General features: G+C 41.8%; 1 protein-coding gene across 3 annotated transcripts in view; it reads left to right on the top strand.

Moving 5' to 3' along the window:
* The window catches only part of SULT6B1 (sulfotransferase family 6B member 1), a 33,738-nt gene extending 17,690 nt beyond the window's left edge, over positions 1-16,048 (top strand). For all 3 annotated transcript variants that reach the window (XM_023216338.1, XM_023216337.1, XM_023216336.1), the window contains 4 exons: positions 2,751-2,877; positions 7,727-7,821; positions 11,739-11,895; positions 15,924-16,048. In XM_023216338.1, coding sequence (XP_023072106.1) covers positions 2,751-2,877; positions 7,727-7,821; positions 11,739-11,895; positions 15,924-16,048 — 504 coding nt within the window. The remainder of the gene's footprint in view (positions 1-2,750; positions 2,878-7,726; positions 7,822-11,738; positions 11,896-15,923) is intronic.
* Positions 16,049-17,590: the final 1,542 nt, after the last annotated feature.

The following is a 17,590-nucleotide window of genomic DNA, read 5'->3' as shown; positions in this document are numbered from 1 at the left end:
CCCCCCCCGTCTCTTTTTTTTTTTTTTTTGAGATGGAGTCTCGCTCTGTCGCCCGGGCTGGAGTGCAGTGACCGGATCTCAGCTCACTGCAAGCTCCGCCTCCCGGGTTTACGCTATTCTCCTGCCTCAGCCTCCCCAGTAGCTGGGACTACGGGCACCCGCCACCTCGCCCGGCTAGTTTTTTGTATTTTTTAGTAGAGACGGGGTTTCACCGTGTTAGCCAGGATGGTCTCGATCTCCTGACCTCGTGATCCGCCCCTCTCGGCCTCCCAAAGTGCTGGGATTACAGGCTTGAGCCGCTGCGCCCGGCCCGAGACCCCCGTCTCTACAAAAAATACAAAAATTAGCTGGGCATGGTGGTGCACTGCTATGGTCCCAGCTACTTGGGAGGCTGAGGTGGAGGATTGCCCAGGAGGCAGAGGTTGAGCCCAGGAGGCAGGAGGCAGGAGGCAGAGGTTGCACCCAGGAGGCAGAGGTTGAGCCCAGGAGGCAGAGGTTGCAGTAAGCGAGATCACACTACTGCACTCCAGCCTGGGTGACAGAGTCAGACCCAGTCTCAAAAACAACAACAAAATACAAGAGCAACAGCAGGGAGGTAAGACGTTGATGTGTGGAATTTATTCATACTCCAGCCAATTAGCCCTCAAATTTAAATTTATGTCTTGTAAACTTACGTCTTTGTCAACTTACAGATTGCTACCAGCCAGGCCAATTGAGTGGTAGTTAAAGCCTCAAATATAAAACCCTCAAATGACAAGAATCTACTATATTTGGACTGGTGGCAGGGATGAGTGTTAGATCGAAGCACAAGACAAGACCCAGACCCATTGATCTCTACTCAATTTTATCCTGTTAGTGTTAGTTAAATTATTTAGGCAGACAAGGTATTTTGATATCCTGATTCCCTCCCACCATCATGTTATTTACAAATTTGGTAAATATAGCTTCTATATCTATACCTAAATCATTAATTAAAATATTAACTATGACCCAGCCAAGATAGTGGAAGGGCTTATTAAAAACCTCCCAGCAGGTTTACATTAGTTAATTAACTATTTATACCCAGTCAGTTTGTTGTTGTTGTTGTTGTTGTTGTTGTTGTTGTTGTTGTTGTTCTTGTGATGGAGTCTTGCTCTGTTGCCCAGGATGCAGTGCAATGGCACGATCTCAGCAACCTCCGTCTCCTAGGTTCAATCAATTCTCCTGCCTCAGCCTCCTGAGTAGCTGGGACTACAGGTGCTCAACACTGCGCCTGGCTAATTTTTGTATTTTTAGTAGAGGCAGGGTTTTTCCATGTTGGCCAGGCTGGTCTTGAACTGGACCTCAAGTGATCCACCTGCCTCAGCCTCACAAAGTGCCGGGATAACAGGCGTAAGCCACCACGCCCAGCCGCCAGTGAGTTTCATATGCCTAACCGCTCCTGCTGCTGGCTTACATTCTTACTTTTTTTGTAGGAGAAAGCATAAGCTACTCTACCTACTAATCTAAAACTATGTTGATAAAATCCAGGTGTTAACTGACTTGTTGTTAGAGGATCCATGTTGCCCCATTGGTTAGTTTCCTCCTTTACGTGGCCCCAAATCTTGTTTTTAGTTAATTCTAGACTTCTCCCAAATGAAAGTGAGTATCACAAATCTGCACTTTGCAAAATCCACATCTTTCCCCTTTCTGAAAGGGAAATGACTTCTGCCTGTTCTAGTTGTCTGGCCTCACGTTTTCGGATTCCTCGGAATTCAGGAACATGCTGGATCTTGTGTCCTCCAGTTTCCTCCGTTCTTTTTTCTTTCTTTTTTTTTTTTTTTTTTTTTTTTTTTTTTTTTTTTTTTTTTTTTTTGAGACGGAGTCTCGCGCACAGGCTGGAGTGCAGTGGCCCGATCTCAGCTCACTGCAAGCTCCGCCTCCTGGGTTTACGCCATTCTCCTGCCTCAGGCTCCCGAGTAGCTGGGACTACAGGCGCCCGCCAATCGCCCGGCTAGTTTTTTTTTTGTATTTTTTAGTAGAGACGGGGTTTCACCATGTTAGCCAGGATGGTCTCGATCTCCTGACCTCGTGATCCACCCGTCTCGGCCTCCCAAAGTGCTGGGATTACAGGCTTGAGCCACCGCGCCCCGCTCCTCAGTTCTTGAAATGGAAGGCTTCAGGCCAGAAGGCTGAACTTGGAGCAGATGTGTGATCCTCCACAATATTTTAGTTCTCTGGGATTTCAGTTTGTTCTTTACAATGTTTATTTCATGCTACTCATCCAAAGGAACACTTTCCTCATCAGAGAAGACAGATATAGGAATTCAGATGTTCTGTGTCATCTACTCACCCATGAACATCATACACAAAGAATGGGCTTTGCCATTCTTCAATCTTCTCTCACCAACTCTAATACATTATTTTTGTCATCCTTAACATTATTTGCAATTTTTATTTGGGGGTTTAAACTTTCAGGTCATACTTTTGTGATTATCCTAGTGAGCTTGGTCTTTTTTTTCCTTTGTACATCTTCCATGCATCTTGTTGCCTAAATTCATTAGCAAGAATCCTCTGCTACAATATCAATCTTTTTCTTCTTCTTTCTTTCGCTCCTTTCCCCAGATTTCCCCATCAGCCACCTCCTGTTCCTCAGTTTCCTACTGCCATTCTTTCTCTCTATATTAACACAATTATGTAATATACGAGTGGACATGATATTGCTCGCTCTGTCAATTTTCCAGATTTCAAAACATAGACCTAAATAAATTAACTCAGTTTTTGCTCCCTAGATACTGGTGATATTTCGAAACCCTAAAGATACGGCAGTATCTTTTTTCCATTTCCACAACGATGTCCCCGATATTCCAAGCTATTGCTCTTGGGATGAATTCTTCAGACAGTTCATGAAAGGACAAGGTATGGCTGTCGGTAAAAGAATTCTTCTTACTTGAACAGATGACCACATAAATGTGAAAACCCAAATGTGTTTTAGGGTAAAGGAAGAAGATTTAGGTAGATCTGGGAACCAAAAAGTTACATTTAAATGAACTGTTATAGCACCATTAGTTCTGTGCATCCCACAATTAAATGCATTGCTGTTTTAAAAACTAATTTGGGGCTGGGCACGGTGGCTCACGCCTGTAATCCCAGCACTTTGGGAGGTCAAGGCAGGTGGATCACAAGGTCAGGAGATCGAGACCATCCTGGCTAATGCAGTGAAACCCTGTCTCTACTAAAAATACAAAAAAATTAGCCGGGCATGGTGGCACACACCTGTAGTCCCAGCTACTCCGGAGGCTGAGGCAGGAAAATCGCTTGTACCCAGGAGGTAGAGGTTGCAGTGAGCTGAGATGGTGCCACTGCACTCCAGCTTGGCAGAGCGAGACTCCATCTCAAAACAAAAAACAAAACAAAACAAAAAAAGCAAACTAATTTGGACAAGTCATATGTTGACTATGAGTACAGACTAACCAAAGAGAGCTTTAACAGAGAGTGATGTAGAAAACCGTTTGTAGTTAACTTCCTTGTCACTATATAACATTGATAAAAACAAAAAAATTTTTAAAAAACCATGACACATGACACTGAGCTACTATACCTAAGATATTTGTTTGCTAGAAAGAAAATAAGTTTTTGTGAGAAATAAGTTTTTGTTAAACATGTTGATATTTTGTCTCTGGTTTATTGATAACTACAAGTGTCTACTAATGCTCCAGGTGCTAAAGTAGGGGTTGTCTATGCATTATTTTATTTAAGATTTATAGCAAACTGTGAGTAAGGTGGTATTAGCTCCATTGTACAGATGAGGAAACTAATCAAAATATAAATCAGACGGGCACAACAGCTCACATCCATAGTTCCAGCACTTTGGGAGGCTGAGGTGGGTGGATGACTTGAGGTTAGGAGTTTGAGATCAGTCTGGCCAACATGGCAAAACCCCGTCTCTACTAAAAATACAAAAATTAGCCAGGTGTGGAGGTGCATACCTGTAATCCCAGCTACTCAGGAGGCTGAGGCAGAAGAATTGCTTGAACCCAGGAGGTGGAGGTTGCAGTGAGCCAAGATTGATCAACTACACTCCAGCATGGGTGACAGAGCAAAACTTCAACACAAAAAATAAAATAAAATAAAATAAAAAATAAAGAAATAAAAATACAAAATTAGCCAGGCGGGGTGGCTAATGCCTGTAATTTCAGCTACTTGGGAGGCTGATGCAGAAGAACCATTTGAATCCAGGAGGCAGAGGTTGCAGTGAGCAGGTAAGGCACCATTGCACTCCAGCCTGGGCAACAAGAGTGAAACTCCATCTCAGAAAAAAAAGTTAAATCACTTGCCAATGCTTATAAGTGGCAGTGACTCTATATCCATGAGTATAGTGGCCAGAGACCAGTAACTGATTCCTTTTATTAGTGGCTTCTTTGAGTCTCTACAGTGTAATAAACGGGATATTAAAGCCTAATGACCCTAGAGGAGAAGCTGTTGTCAGTTCACTCTAAGAGGACTACTTTTTAAAATTATTTTTGTTGTATGTATTTAAGGTGTACAACATGATATTTCACCACATACATAATGAAATGATTAATACAATCAAGCAAATTAACATCTCCATCATGTCACACAATTACCTTTTTTGTGTTTAGTAAGAACACCTAAAATCTACTCTTTTAACAAATATTATATGGTATAAAATCATTAACTGTCATTAACTGTCATCCTCATGCTGTACATTAGATCTCAAGATACTAATAACTGAATAATTCAAAACTACGTAACAAGTTTGTACCTTTTGACTTATGTCTTCCCATTTCCTGCCCTTCTCCACCCCTGTAACCACCATCCTACTCTCTATTATGTGTCTGACTTTGTAAAGATTCCACATACAAGTGAGATCACGGTGTATTCTTCTTCTTCTCTTTTTTTCTTTTCTTTTCTTTTCTTTTCTTTTTTTTTTTTTTTTTTTTTTTTTGAGGCAAGGTTTCACTCTGTCACCTGGGCTGGAGTGCAGCAGCGCAGCTCACTGCAGCCTTGACCTCCTGGGATCACGTGGTCCTCAGCCTCCTAAGTAGCTGGGATGACAGGCACGTACCACCATGACCAGCTGATTTTTTTTTTCTTTTTGTAGAGATGGAGCCTCACTATATTGCCCAGGCTCCGTATTTTTCTTTTTGTGTCTAGCTTATTTTGGTTAACATAATGTCCTCCCTCCATGTTGTTGCAAATGATGATGAGAAACTTGTCATCAGTGGGACAATCTATTTTAGGGAGTCTCTGTTTCCCTGTCCATCCTTGGAGAGATTTGTTTTTCTCATTTAACAGGAAGTCTGAAGGTAGGTGGCTGGTTCCTGGGATCACTGGCCTGCACCTCTGATATTCCCTTGGACTCTCTCTCACACTTTTTGCAATAGACCCTGAAATTGGCTACTATCCTTCCAATCATCACCTTTCAGTCATGAAAAAGGAGGAAGGATAGCAGTAGCCAAATGTGTTCCTTAGCTCCACACAGCAATAGTTTTGCCAGAAACCTTCCAGCAGACTCTTGCTTGTGTCTCACTGGGCGGAACCATTTCATGTGGCCACTTACAGCTCTGAGGAAGGCAGGAAATCAAGAAACAGAATTGTCATGATCAGCTTAGACCCAAATCATCAGGGTTTGGTTAGCAACAAAAAAGAGGATGTATTGGATGTTGTGTGGACAACTTACAGTATTTGTGACAGCAAATAAAACACATAGAAACTGCCTGGCTCAAAGCAAGGGCTTCATGATAACAATGATCGTGATAATAATTATATTATTAATAATAGTAATGATAGTAATAGTAATGGCTATTGAGGCCGGGTGGTGTGGCTCACACCTGTAATCCCAGCACTTTGGGAGGCCGAGGTGGGTGGATCACCTGAGGTCAGGAGTTCGAGACCAGCCTGATCAATATGGTGAAACCCTATCTCTACCAAAAATACAAAAGTTAGCCAGGCATGGTGGCGTGTGCCTGTAGTCCCAGCTACTCAGGAGACTGAGACGGGAGAATTGCTTGAACCCAGGAGGCAGAAGTTGCAGTGAGCCGATATTGCACCACTGCACTCCAGCCAGACACCATCTCAAAAAAAAAAAAAAAAAAAAGGCTATTGAGTGTTATAGTGAAGCAGGCACTGTTTTTAGCATTTGACATGTGTTAATTCATTTAAATCTCATAATGCCCCATTTTACAAATGAGGAATCTAAGGTACAAGGAAATTTAGGAGTTGCTCCAAGTCACACAGCTAGTAAACAGCACAGCTGATCCGTGTCTACATCCGCACTGTCCAATGTGGTAGCCACTAACCATATGTGACAACTGAGGACTTGAAATGGGACTAGTGCTAAATAACTAAATTTTTCATTTTAAAAAATTTGAATTAATTCAAAATTTTTAATGGATATACAATTCAGTTACTGGAAAACTTTTTTTTTTTTTTTTTTTTTTTTTGGACATGGAGTCTCACTCTATTGCTCAGGCTAGAGTGCAGTGGCACAATCTTGGCTTACTGCAACCTCTGCCTCCCAGGTTCAAGCAATTCTGCCTCAGCCTCCCAAGTAGCTGGGATTACAGGTACAGGCCACCAAGCCCAGCTAATTTTTTGTATTTTAGTAGAGACAGCGTTTCGTCATGTCGCCCAGGCTAGTCTCCAACTCCAGAGCTCAGGCAATCCACCCGCCTTGACCTCCCAAAGAGCTGGGATTACAGGCGTGACCCACCATGCCTGGCCTACTGGAAAACTTTTAAGTAAGTGTAATAAGTTGGGTATGTAAATATACTTTTTAAACTGTAAGTTTTATTAAATCTAAACATACATCAAGTATTTTCAATAAAAATTTAGCATCCAAATTGAGATTCTCAGTATATGTCTCATACTCAATGGCTTTTGAAGATTTAGAATATTAAAAGAATGTAAAGCTGCCGGGCACGGTGGCTCAAGCCTGTAATCCCAGCACTTTGGGAGGCCGAGACGGGCGGATCACGAGGTCAGGAGATTGAGACCATCCTGGCTAACACGGCGAAACCCCTGTCTCTACTAAAAAAATACAAAAAACTAGCCGGGCGAGGTGGCAGGCGCCTGTAGTCCCAGCTACTCAGGAGGCTGAGGCAGGAGAATGGTGTAAACCCGGGAGGCGGAGCTTGCAGTGAGCTGAGATCCAGCCACTGCACTCCAGCCTGGGCAACAGAGCAAGACTCCTTCTCAAAAAAAAAAAAAAAAAAAAAAAAGAATGTAATGCTTCACTCATAAATTTTTGTTGATTACATGATGGAATAATATTTTTGATAAATTGGGTTAAGTGGAGTAAAACATTAAAATTAATGTCATTTGTTTTTTTAAAATTACATATATGGCTAGCATTACATTTTTATTGAACAATGACGGCCTAGAATGTCTTTTTCATCATTTCTTTCTGGCATTATCTCTGTAGGGTTTCATGTGTCATTCACTATTTCTGAATTTTTTTATCCACCTAAATTTTCATGAATGTCTTGTAGTTTTTATAAATCATTTTGTAATTTGCTTAATTTTGTGTTATTTATGAAAAACGTTCCAAAAGATAAGAAAATAAATAGAAATTTAGACAATGGGACTGATTTCTGTCACCTTTTGGTGGTAGGGATTTATAATAATATAAACATATCTCGAGCATATACACATATGTATAGTTTATATTTTATAGCATAAATTAACTATCATTTTAACCTCTATTATTCAACATTTCTTAAAGTCTTCCCCACTGTGTTTTTAGTTTCTTGGGGAAGCTATTTTGATTTTGCAATCAATTGGAACAAACATCTTGATGGCGACAATGTTAAGTTCGTATTGTATGAAGACCTGAAAGAGGTGAGATTATTATTGATATTTTAGAGCAAAATTTCTTGTAAACTACAACATAGAGCACTTACTTATAATGTCTGATTGTGTGAACAAATATGGTGTTCAATTTTTTAAAATATTCCAGATACATGGTACAGTGCTAGAAAAGAAAACTCAAACCATGCATACATGCTTAGGTTGTTTATTTAACAGAAATAAAATAATGCTTAGCAACTTATTACTAAAAGTGACTGCTTTATTTTCCCTTTATGATGGATAGCTCAAATTCGTAATAAAAAAAAAAAACAACAACAACAACAAATAGGTAGGTCTCAGTAGATTTAATTGAACATAAATTTTATTGTGAAAATTTTTCCAGTCAAGTTATTTTTTAAAAATTGTTTATTGATGTAACAAGTATCTAGTAAGTGATTGCTCACCAATTAGGCCCTGGTGATACATCAATGAACAGACCAAAGATCACTGCCCTATAGTAACTTACATGCCAGTTAGAGAAGGTGGAAAGAAAGAATGATACATAATAAACACAATAATTTTTAAAATGTATATAGTACATGAGAAAAAAAGAAACAGCATAGGTAGTGAAGGAAAATTAAAAATACTGGGGTGCAAGGCATGGGGAAGGATTGGACACATTCCAGTGTAAAATATGGTGCTCAGGCTGCCATGGTGGCTCATACCTACAATCCCACCACTTTGGGAGGCCGAGGCAGGGGGATCACTTCAGACCAGGAGTTCGAGACCACCCTGGGCACATTTTTAAAAAATTAGGCATGCACCTGTAGTACCAGCTACTCAGGAAGCTGAGACAGGAGGATCACTTGAGCCTAGGAGGTAGAGGCTGCAGTGAGCCATGATTAGACTACCACGCTCCAGCCTGGGTGACAGAGTGAGATCCTGTATCACAAAACAAAAAAAAAGGAACAGGAAGGTTAGGAGAGAACTTATTGAGAGGATGTGATTTGAGCAAAGATCTGAAGGAAGTGGGGGAGTGAGCCAAGTAGGTAATTGGAGAAGAGCATTTCTGGCAGAGGGAATCAACTGGAGCAAAAGCTGGGATAGACCTGGTGAGATTAAGAGACAGCAGATGTGCCTGGATCAGCAGGAATAAACCAGGGCTGAACAGCCAATGAGGACAGAGTCAAGGAGGTAGGATGGAATATAAGGGATAGAATGGCAAGCCGCTGACTCTGGCTTTCACTTTGAGGAAAGTGGGAAGCCATTGTGGGATCTGAACAGAGGAGTGATTGGAGCAGATGTGTTTTTAACAAGATCATTCTGGCTAGTGGGAATGAATTGGGGCAAAGCAAATGCTGGGAGGGCTGTAAAGAGGGCACTGCAATAGTCCAGGCAAAGGAAGATGGTGGCTCAGGCCAAGAAGGGGCCATGCGGGGCATGAGAAGAGGTTGCATTCTGGATATATGTTGAAGGGAGGGCCAACAGTATTTGCTGCTGAATTGGATGGAGGGGAGAGTGGCAAGAGAAGAAGAGAAGTCAAGTAAGCCTCCAATTTTATTGGCCTGGCCAATAATATTGAGGGCTGAGTTGCCATCAATTGAGTAGGAGATGGCAGCAGGTGAATGACTGTCAGGAAGATCAGAGGTTTGGTTTTGGACACATTAAATTTGAGATGTTTATTAGTCATCCTAATTGAGAGGTCAAGTAGGCAGTTGGGCATACAAGCCTTGCAAGTGCAGAGAGTTCTGGGCTGTAGATAAAGTTTGGGCATCGCTGACACCTGGATGTGCTTTAAAGCCGTGGAAATATATACCTGGGTATATAGATAGAGAAGATGACCAAGAACTGAGTCTCGGAGTCCACCAATTTAAAGAGTTTGGGGAAAAAAGGAGGAATCAGCAAAGGAGACCAGGAAGAGGGAAGGGCTGTGAGGTAGGAAGGAAAGCAGAGTCCTGTGGAGAAAGCATGTTAAAGAGAAGGGAGTATCAAATGCTCCTTAACTTAATTGAGTTTCTAATACCAGTCTTCCATTACATTCTTATACAAAGAAAATGTGGTTTAGGCCAGGCGTGGTGGCTCACACCTGTAATCCCAACACTTTGAGAGGCCGAGGCAGATGGATCACCTGAGGTTGGGAGTTTGAGACAAGCCTGACCAACACAGTGAAACCCCCAACACAGTGAAACCCCTTCATTGTACTGAAAATACAAAAATTAGCTGGGTGTGGTGGTGCACTCCTGTAATCCCAACTACTCGGGAGGCTGAGGCAGGAGACTCACTTGAACCCAGGAGGTAGAGGTTTCAGTGAGCTGATATTGCACCATTGCACTCCAGCCTGGGCCACGGAGCAAGACTCCGTCTCAAAAACAAAAAACAAAACAAAACAAAAAACAAACAAACAAAAATGTATGGTTTAGGTCAGGCACAGTGGCTCATGCCTGTAATCCCAGCACTTTGGGAGGCCAAGGTGGGTGAATCACCTGACGTCAGGAGTTCGAGACCAGCCTGGCCAACATGGTGAAACCCTGTTTCTACTAAAAATACAAAAATTAGCCTGATATGGTGGCATGCGCCTGTAATTCCAGCTACTCAGGAGGCTGAGGCAGGAGAATTGCTGGAACCCTGGAGGTGGAGGTTGCAGTGAGCCAAGATCGTGCCACTGTGCTCCACCCTGGGCAACAAGAGAGAAACTCGGTCTCAAAAAAAAAAAAAAAAAAAAAAGTGTAATTTAATCTACCCTTTCTGTTTTAGGATGCATGTATATAATATGAAAGAACATATTAATTCTAGTTTAGAATAATGTTTCTGAAACTTGTGCACCATAGAATACATGTGTTGCCACAGCTGTTAAAAATTATTTCTTGAGGTTTGGGAGGAGGTTATTTAAATAGATTTAGGAACTGCTGTATTCTATAGCCCGCTCTCTTGGAGATTCACATTGTGCACTGGTCTATTAAAGACTCTGAGAGCAGCCTGGGCAACATGGCGAAACCCTGTCTCTACAAAAATACAAGAATTAGCCAGACGTGGTTGCACACATCTGTTGTCCCAGCTATTCAGAAGGCTGAGGTGTGAGGATTGCTGGAGCCCGGGAAGTCGAGGCTGCAGTGAACCGTGATGGTGCCCTTGCACCACTCTAGCCTGGGCAGCAGAGCAAGACTCTTTCCAAAAAAAAAAAATTTTTTCTTCAAGTTTTTATGATTCTAAAAATTAAACTTTCTTAATGGAATTAAACATTAACTATAAATAGAATTCAGAAAAAAAGAGAATTCAAATGAGCACATAGGAATACATTAATTTCCTCAGCTGGTCTAGGTTGGTGCTTTTTAATGCAATGATATCATCCTAGATAAAATTATAACCTGTGAATTAATGTTACTGTCATTATTTACATGCTAAAAACTGTTATCTGGTAAGTTCAACAAGAGTCATAAGTTGAAACTACAAAGTATAATCAATACAGAGTATCTTAAAGAGATATCTCAATATTGATATAAGAAGAAGAAAGTACTCTAAGTTTAAAGGGGGGGTATAAGATGAACTAGGGAGTTAGGCTTAATAACTCCGATGACTAAAAAGTCTGTCTTAGCGCAGAGAACAATTCCCATAGGAAGAAGTTTATCTTTTTTTTTTTTTTTTTTGAGACCGAGTCTCGCTCTGTCGCCCAGGCTGGAGTGCAGTGGCCGGATCTCAGCTCACTGCAAGCTCCGCCTCCCAGGTTTACGTCATTCTCCTGCCTCAGCCTCCCTAGTAGCTGGGACTACAGGCGCCAGCCACCTCGCCCGGCTAGTTTTTTATATTTTTTAGTAGAGACGGGGTTTCACCATGTTAGCCAGGATGGTCTCAATCTCCTGACCTCGTGATCCGCCCGTCTCGGCCTCCCAAAGTGCTGGGATTACAGGCTTGAGCCACCGCATGCGGCCAGAAGTTTATCTTTAAGAAATTTTTTTTTTTTTTTTTTACAGAATCTGGCTGCTGGAATAAAACAGATTGCTGAGTTCTTGGGATTCTTTCTAACTGGGGAGCAAATTCAAAGCATCTCAGTCCAGAGCACCTTCCAAGCAATGCGTGCAAAGTCTCAGGACACACACGGTGCTGTCGGCCCATTCCTTTTCCGCAAAGGTAAAGTTGCACTGGTTTCTGGGATTGTATCAGTTAGGGACTGACTATGCACACAACAGGTAATCCAAATAACTTTATCTTAAGTAGGATAGGGTTTTATTTTTCTCTGCCTCAATAAGAGGTCTGGGCACAGGCTCTCCAGAGCTGTAACTGGCAGCCCCATACCATCTTTTTTTATTTATTTCTTTGTTTTGAGATGGAGTCTGGCTCTGTCGCCCAGGCTGGAGTGCAGTGGCTCGATCTTGGCTAACTGCGACCTCCGCCTCCCGGATTCAAGCGATTCTCCTACCTCAGCCTCCCGAGTAGCTGGGACTAACAGGCACCCGCCACCACACCCAGTTAATTATTTTTGTATTTTTAGTAAAGACAGGATTTTACCATGTTGGCCAGGATGGTCTTGATCTGACCTTGTGATCCGCCCACCTTGGCCTCCCAAAGTGCTGGGATTACAGGCATGAGCCACCGTGCCTGGCTGCCCCATACCGTCTTTTAGAATCCTTTCTGTGGTTGAGAGTCCTTTCTGATGATGACCTTCTGAAAACAAGATAGCAGCTGAAGTTCAACTATTATGTTCAAATTCAGATAGGAGAAAGTGAGTGGGCAAGGGGCAGAATCGTATTAGTTGAGCAAGCCCCCTTAAGTAACTTTTCTGGAAGCCCCATCAGTGACTTTTTTTTTTTTTTTTGAGACAGAATCTTGCTGTGTTGCCCAGGCTGGAATGCAGTGGCACAATCTTGGCTCACTACAACGTCTGCCTCCTGGGTTCACGAGATTCTTGTGTGCACTCTCATGCCTGGCTAATTTTTTTGTATTTTTAGTAGATACGGGTTTTTGCCATATTGGCCAGGCTGGTCTCAAACTCCTCTCCCAAAGTGCTGGATTACAGGTGTGAGCCACCGCACCTGGCCAATGACTCCTTTCTTTCTCTCTCTCTTTTTCTTTTTTTTCCAAGACAGAGTCTTGCTCTGTCACCCAGGCTGAAGTGCAGTAGCGCAACCTCAGCTCATGGCAACCTCCGCCTCCCGGGTTCAATTGATTCTCCTGCCTCAGCCTCCTGAGTAGCTGGGATTATAGCCACCCATTACCATGCCCAGATAATTATTGTATTTTTAGTAGAGATGGCGTTTCACCATGTTGGCCAGGCTGGTCTCGAACTCCTGACCTCAGGTGATCCACCCATCTCGGCCTCCCAATGTGCTGGGATTACAGGTGTGAGCCACCATGCCTGGCCAATGACTTCTTACATTTCATTGGCCACTTTCCTTGCAGTGGTGGCTGGGAAATGTGACTTTTTTAAGCCAGGCATATTACTACACAGTTAAAATCAGGGTTTTGTCAATAAGGAAGAGGAAGAAAATGACTATGGGAGAGGCAATTAGCTCTCTCTGACATGGATGATATTTACTATATTTCATTAAAGTATTCTAAGTTCTTGTGGAAATGTGTGATAATATAGCTTAAGGATTGCCAGTGTTATTTTTCATTGAGTATATGATGAAATAATGAGATGTAGAGGTAGCACATATACCAGCAAGGACAACAACAGCTAACAGCAGGCATCTATCATATATTAAATATTTCGTTGGGCTTAAATTTTATTGTAAAAAACACTGAAGTTCTGAGGCTGGGCACAGTGGCTCATGCCTGTAATCCCAGCACTCTGGGAGGCCGAGGTGGGTGGATCATGAGGTCAGGAGTTCAAGACCAGCCTGGCCAACATAGTGAAATATGGAACTTACAACTTCAACCTAAATGATCAAAAGATCATTACGAAAAAATTAACTTTCTTTACTGGTAACAGCCAATAAGAACAAACATCCCAAACTCAGGCAAAATAATACATTTTTGCAAAATTATCAGTATCTGAGGTCTTAACGAAAACTTGCTATAAAATGTTAACTTTCAAAGGGTATTTAAAGTCTTTAAGAGACTTTAGAGAGAAAAATATCATTTCTCAAAAAGTGGAATTTTAAGTTCTAGGTGTTTGGAGAGGGGTAAGGTTAAGGGATCATTGAGGCTGATGGGCTCCCCCTAGTGATGTAAAGAAAACATGTCACCTCCCACACCACAGATGGTGGAGTCCCAATGGATGTTGTTAACTTTACAACAGAAATCACGTTAGGTTTTTTTTTTTTTTTTATACTTTAAGTTCTAGGGTACATGTGCATAACGTGCAGGTTTGTTACATATGTATACATGTGCCATGTTGGTGTGCTGCACCCATCAACTCGTCAGCACCCATCAATTCATCATGTATATCAGGTATAACTCCCCAATGCAATCCCTCCCCCCTCCCCTCTCCCCATGATAGGCCCCATTGTGTGATGTTCCCCTTCCCGAGTCCAAGTGAGCTCATTGTTCAGTTCCCACCTATGAGTGAGAACATGCGGTGTTTGGTTTTCTCTTCTTGTGATAGTTTGCTAAGAATGATGGTTTCCAGCTGCATCCATGTCCCTACAAAGGACGCAAACTCATCCTTTTTTTATGGCTGCATAGTATTCCATGGTGTATATGTGCCACATTCTCTTAATCCAGTCTGTCACTGATGGACATTTGGGTTGATTCCAAGTCTTTGCTATTGTGAATAGTGCCGCAATAAACATACGTGTGCATGTGTCTTTGTAGTAGCATAATTTATAATCCTTTGGGTATATACCCAGTAGTGGGATGGCTGGGTCATATGGTACCTCTAGTTCTAGATCCTTGAGGAATTGCCATACTGTTTTCCATAATGGTTGAACTAGTTTACAATCCCACCAACAGTGTAAAAGTGTTCCTATTTCTCCACATCCTCTCCAACACCTGTTGTTTCCTGATTTTTTAATGATTGCCATTCTAACTGGTGTGAGATGGTATCTCATTGTGGTTTTGATTTGCATTTCTCTGATGGCCAGTGATGATGAGCATTTTTTCATGTGTCTGTTGGCTGTATGAATGTCTTCTTTTGAGAAATGTCTGTTCATATCCTTTCCCCACTTTTTGATGGGGTTGTTTGTTTTTTTCTTGTATATTTGTTTGAGTTCTTTGTAGATTCTGGAAATGAGCCCTTTGTCAGATGAGTAGATTGCAAAACTTTTCTCCCATTCTGTAGGTTGCCTGTTCACTCTGATGGTAGTTTCTTTTGCTGTGCAGAAGCTCTTTAGTTTAATTAGATCCCATTTGTCAATTTTGGCTTTTGCTGCCGTTGCTTTTGGTGTTTTAGACATGAAGTCCTTGCCCATGCCTATGTCCTGAATGGTACTACCTAGATTTTCTTCTAGGGTTTTTATGGTATTAGGTCTAACATTTCAACCTCTGCCTTCTGGGTTCAAGCAATTCTCCCTGCCTTAGCCTACTAAGTAGCTGGGATTACAGGCGTCGGCCACCACACCTGGCTAATTTTGTATTTTTAGTAGAGATGGGGTTTTGCTATGTTGGCCAGGCTTGTCTCGAACTCCTGGCCTCACGTGATCCGCCCGCCTCAGCCTCCCAAAGTGCTGGCATTACAGGCGTGAGCTACTGAATGTTACTAAATGTTACTAAATTAGTTAGTAACATTTAGTAACATTCAGTAGCGTGAGCTACTAAATGTTAGACCACATTAGGTTTTAAGAGTGTAAAACTTTTGACTGGGCGCAGTAGCTCACGCCTGTAATGCCAGCACTTTGGGAGGCTGAGGCGGGCGGATCACCTGGGGCCAGGAGTTCGAGACAAGCCTGGCCAACATAGCAAAACCCCATCTCTACTAAAAATACAAAATTAGCCAGGTGTGGTGGCCGACGCCTGTAATCCCAGCTACTTAGTAGGCTAAGGCAGGGAGAATTGCTTGAACCCAGAAGGCAGAGGTTGCAGTGAGCCGAGATCGCACCAGGGTGCTCCAGCCTGGGCAACAGAGCGAGACACCATCTGAAAAAACTAAACAAAGAGTGTAAAACTTTTTCCATGTGTCCATTTTAACATATCAGAGTGAAATATTGCACTGAAAATGGTAAAATCATGAAGAAATATTCTAACAGATATCTGGGTCTACTGTTTTTTGTATGTTGTAGGTGAAGTTGGTGATTGGAAAAACTTGTTCAGTGAAACTCAGAACCAGGAAATGGATGAAAAATTCAAAGAGTGCTTAGCAGGCACCTCCCTCGGAGCAAAGCTGAAGTATGAATCATATTGCTAGGGTTGATTCCAGTCAATTCAGCAGGCCTAGATTTATTTTCCTTAATAATAATTAAGTTTAAATAATTAAATGATAACTCAATCAAATAATCAAATAATGATAATTAAACAATATTGAAATCTAAATAATACAAAACAAAATAATAATACAATTTAATAATAATGATAACATCGGAAATTTTTGAGCACAAAGAAAAGTTTGTTAACTTTTTCAAGAAAGGGTATTTTAGCTGTCTCAAAGGGACTCTATTATTAATACATTGCCCTGGAGTTTTAACTTATTTTGTGCTCTAGGTTCACATAAGAGGGTAAACAGATACTATCAGATACATACCTAGAGCTGTGTTTGGCCATAGATGACACAGGCCTCCAAATGATGCACAATTTTCTGTACTTTCGTCATAATATAACTCCTTTCTTACTATGGATCAAAGCACTTGGGGTGGCTATCTCAGACTTAATGTTGGGGGAGAGTTAATTCCAACTCTGCAATAAATTCCATTCTAATTTGGTTCAAGAAAAATGCATTGCTCATCTGCTCCATGTATGCCATTGCAGTAGGCCTTAGGAAGGCCCCTTCTCAAGGGACCTTATATTTCTACTTAATATGATCTTTAATTCAAAGCTAAAGGTAAGAGACTGTGTTATTTTACCATAAAGACTTTTTCTTTTTCTTCTCTTTTTTTTTTTTTTTGAGACAAAGTCTCACTCTGTCACCCAGGATGGGGTGCAGTGGCACAATCTCAGCTCACTGCAACCTCCACCTCTCAGGTTCAAACAATTATCCTGCCTCAACCTCCTGAGTAGCTGGTATTACAGGCACACACCACCACGCCCGGCTAGGTTTTGTCTTTTTAGTAGAGGCAGGGTTTTCCCCATATTGGCCAGGATGGTCTTGAACTCCTGACCTCAGGTGATCCAGTTGCCTTGGCCTCCCAAAGTGTTGGGATTACAGACATGAGCCATGACGCCTGGCCCATCAAGACTTTTTCTACCGCAGAGCCTCAAGTAGTCATGTGGAACTAACAAGAGAGACAGAAAATGTTGTAGAAAGAAAGAATACTGGCCGGGCGAGGTGGCTGATGCCTGTATCCCAGCACTTTGAGAGGCTGAGGCAGGCAGATCACTTGAGGTCAGGAGTTCAAGACCAGCCTGGCCAACATGGGGAAATCCCATCTCTACTAAAAATACAAAAATTAGCTGGGTGTGGTGGTGTGCACCTGTAATCTTAGTTACTGGGGAGACTGAGGCAGGAAAATCGTTTAAACCCCGGATGCAGAAGTTGCAGTGAGCTGAGATCATGCCACTGCACTCCAGCCTAGGCAACAGAGCAAGACTTTGTCAAAAAAAAAAAAAAAAAAAAGAATGAGGGAGGGAAGGAAGAAAGAAAGGAAGGAGAGAAAAGAAAAGAAAAGGAAGGAAGGAAGGAAGGAAAGAAAGAAAGAAAGAAAGAAAGAAAGAAAGAAAGAAAGAAAGAAAGAAAGAAAGAAAGAAAGAGAAAGAAAGAAAGAAAGAAAGAAAGAAAGAAAGAAAGAAAGAAAGA

The sequence above is a fragment of the Piliocolobus tephrosceles genome, chromosome 15 (genome assembly GCF_002776525.5).
Source record: "Piliocolobus tephrosceles isolate RC106 chromosome 15, ASM277652v3, whole genome shotgun sequence".
NCBI lineage: Eukaryota > Metazoa > Chordata > Mammalia > Primates > Cercopithecidae > Piliocolobus > Piliocolobus tephrosceles.
This window is presented reverse-complemented; position numbering and strand designations above follow the sequence as displayed.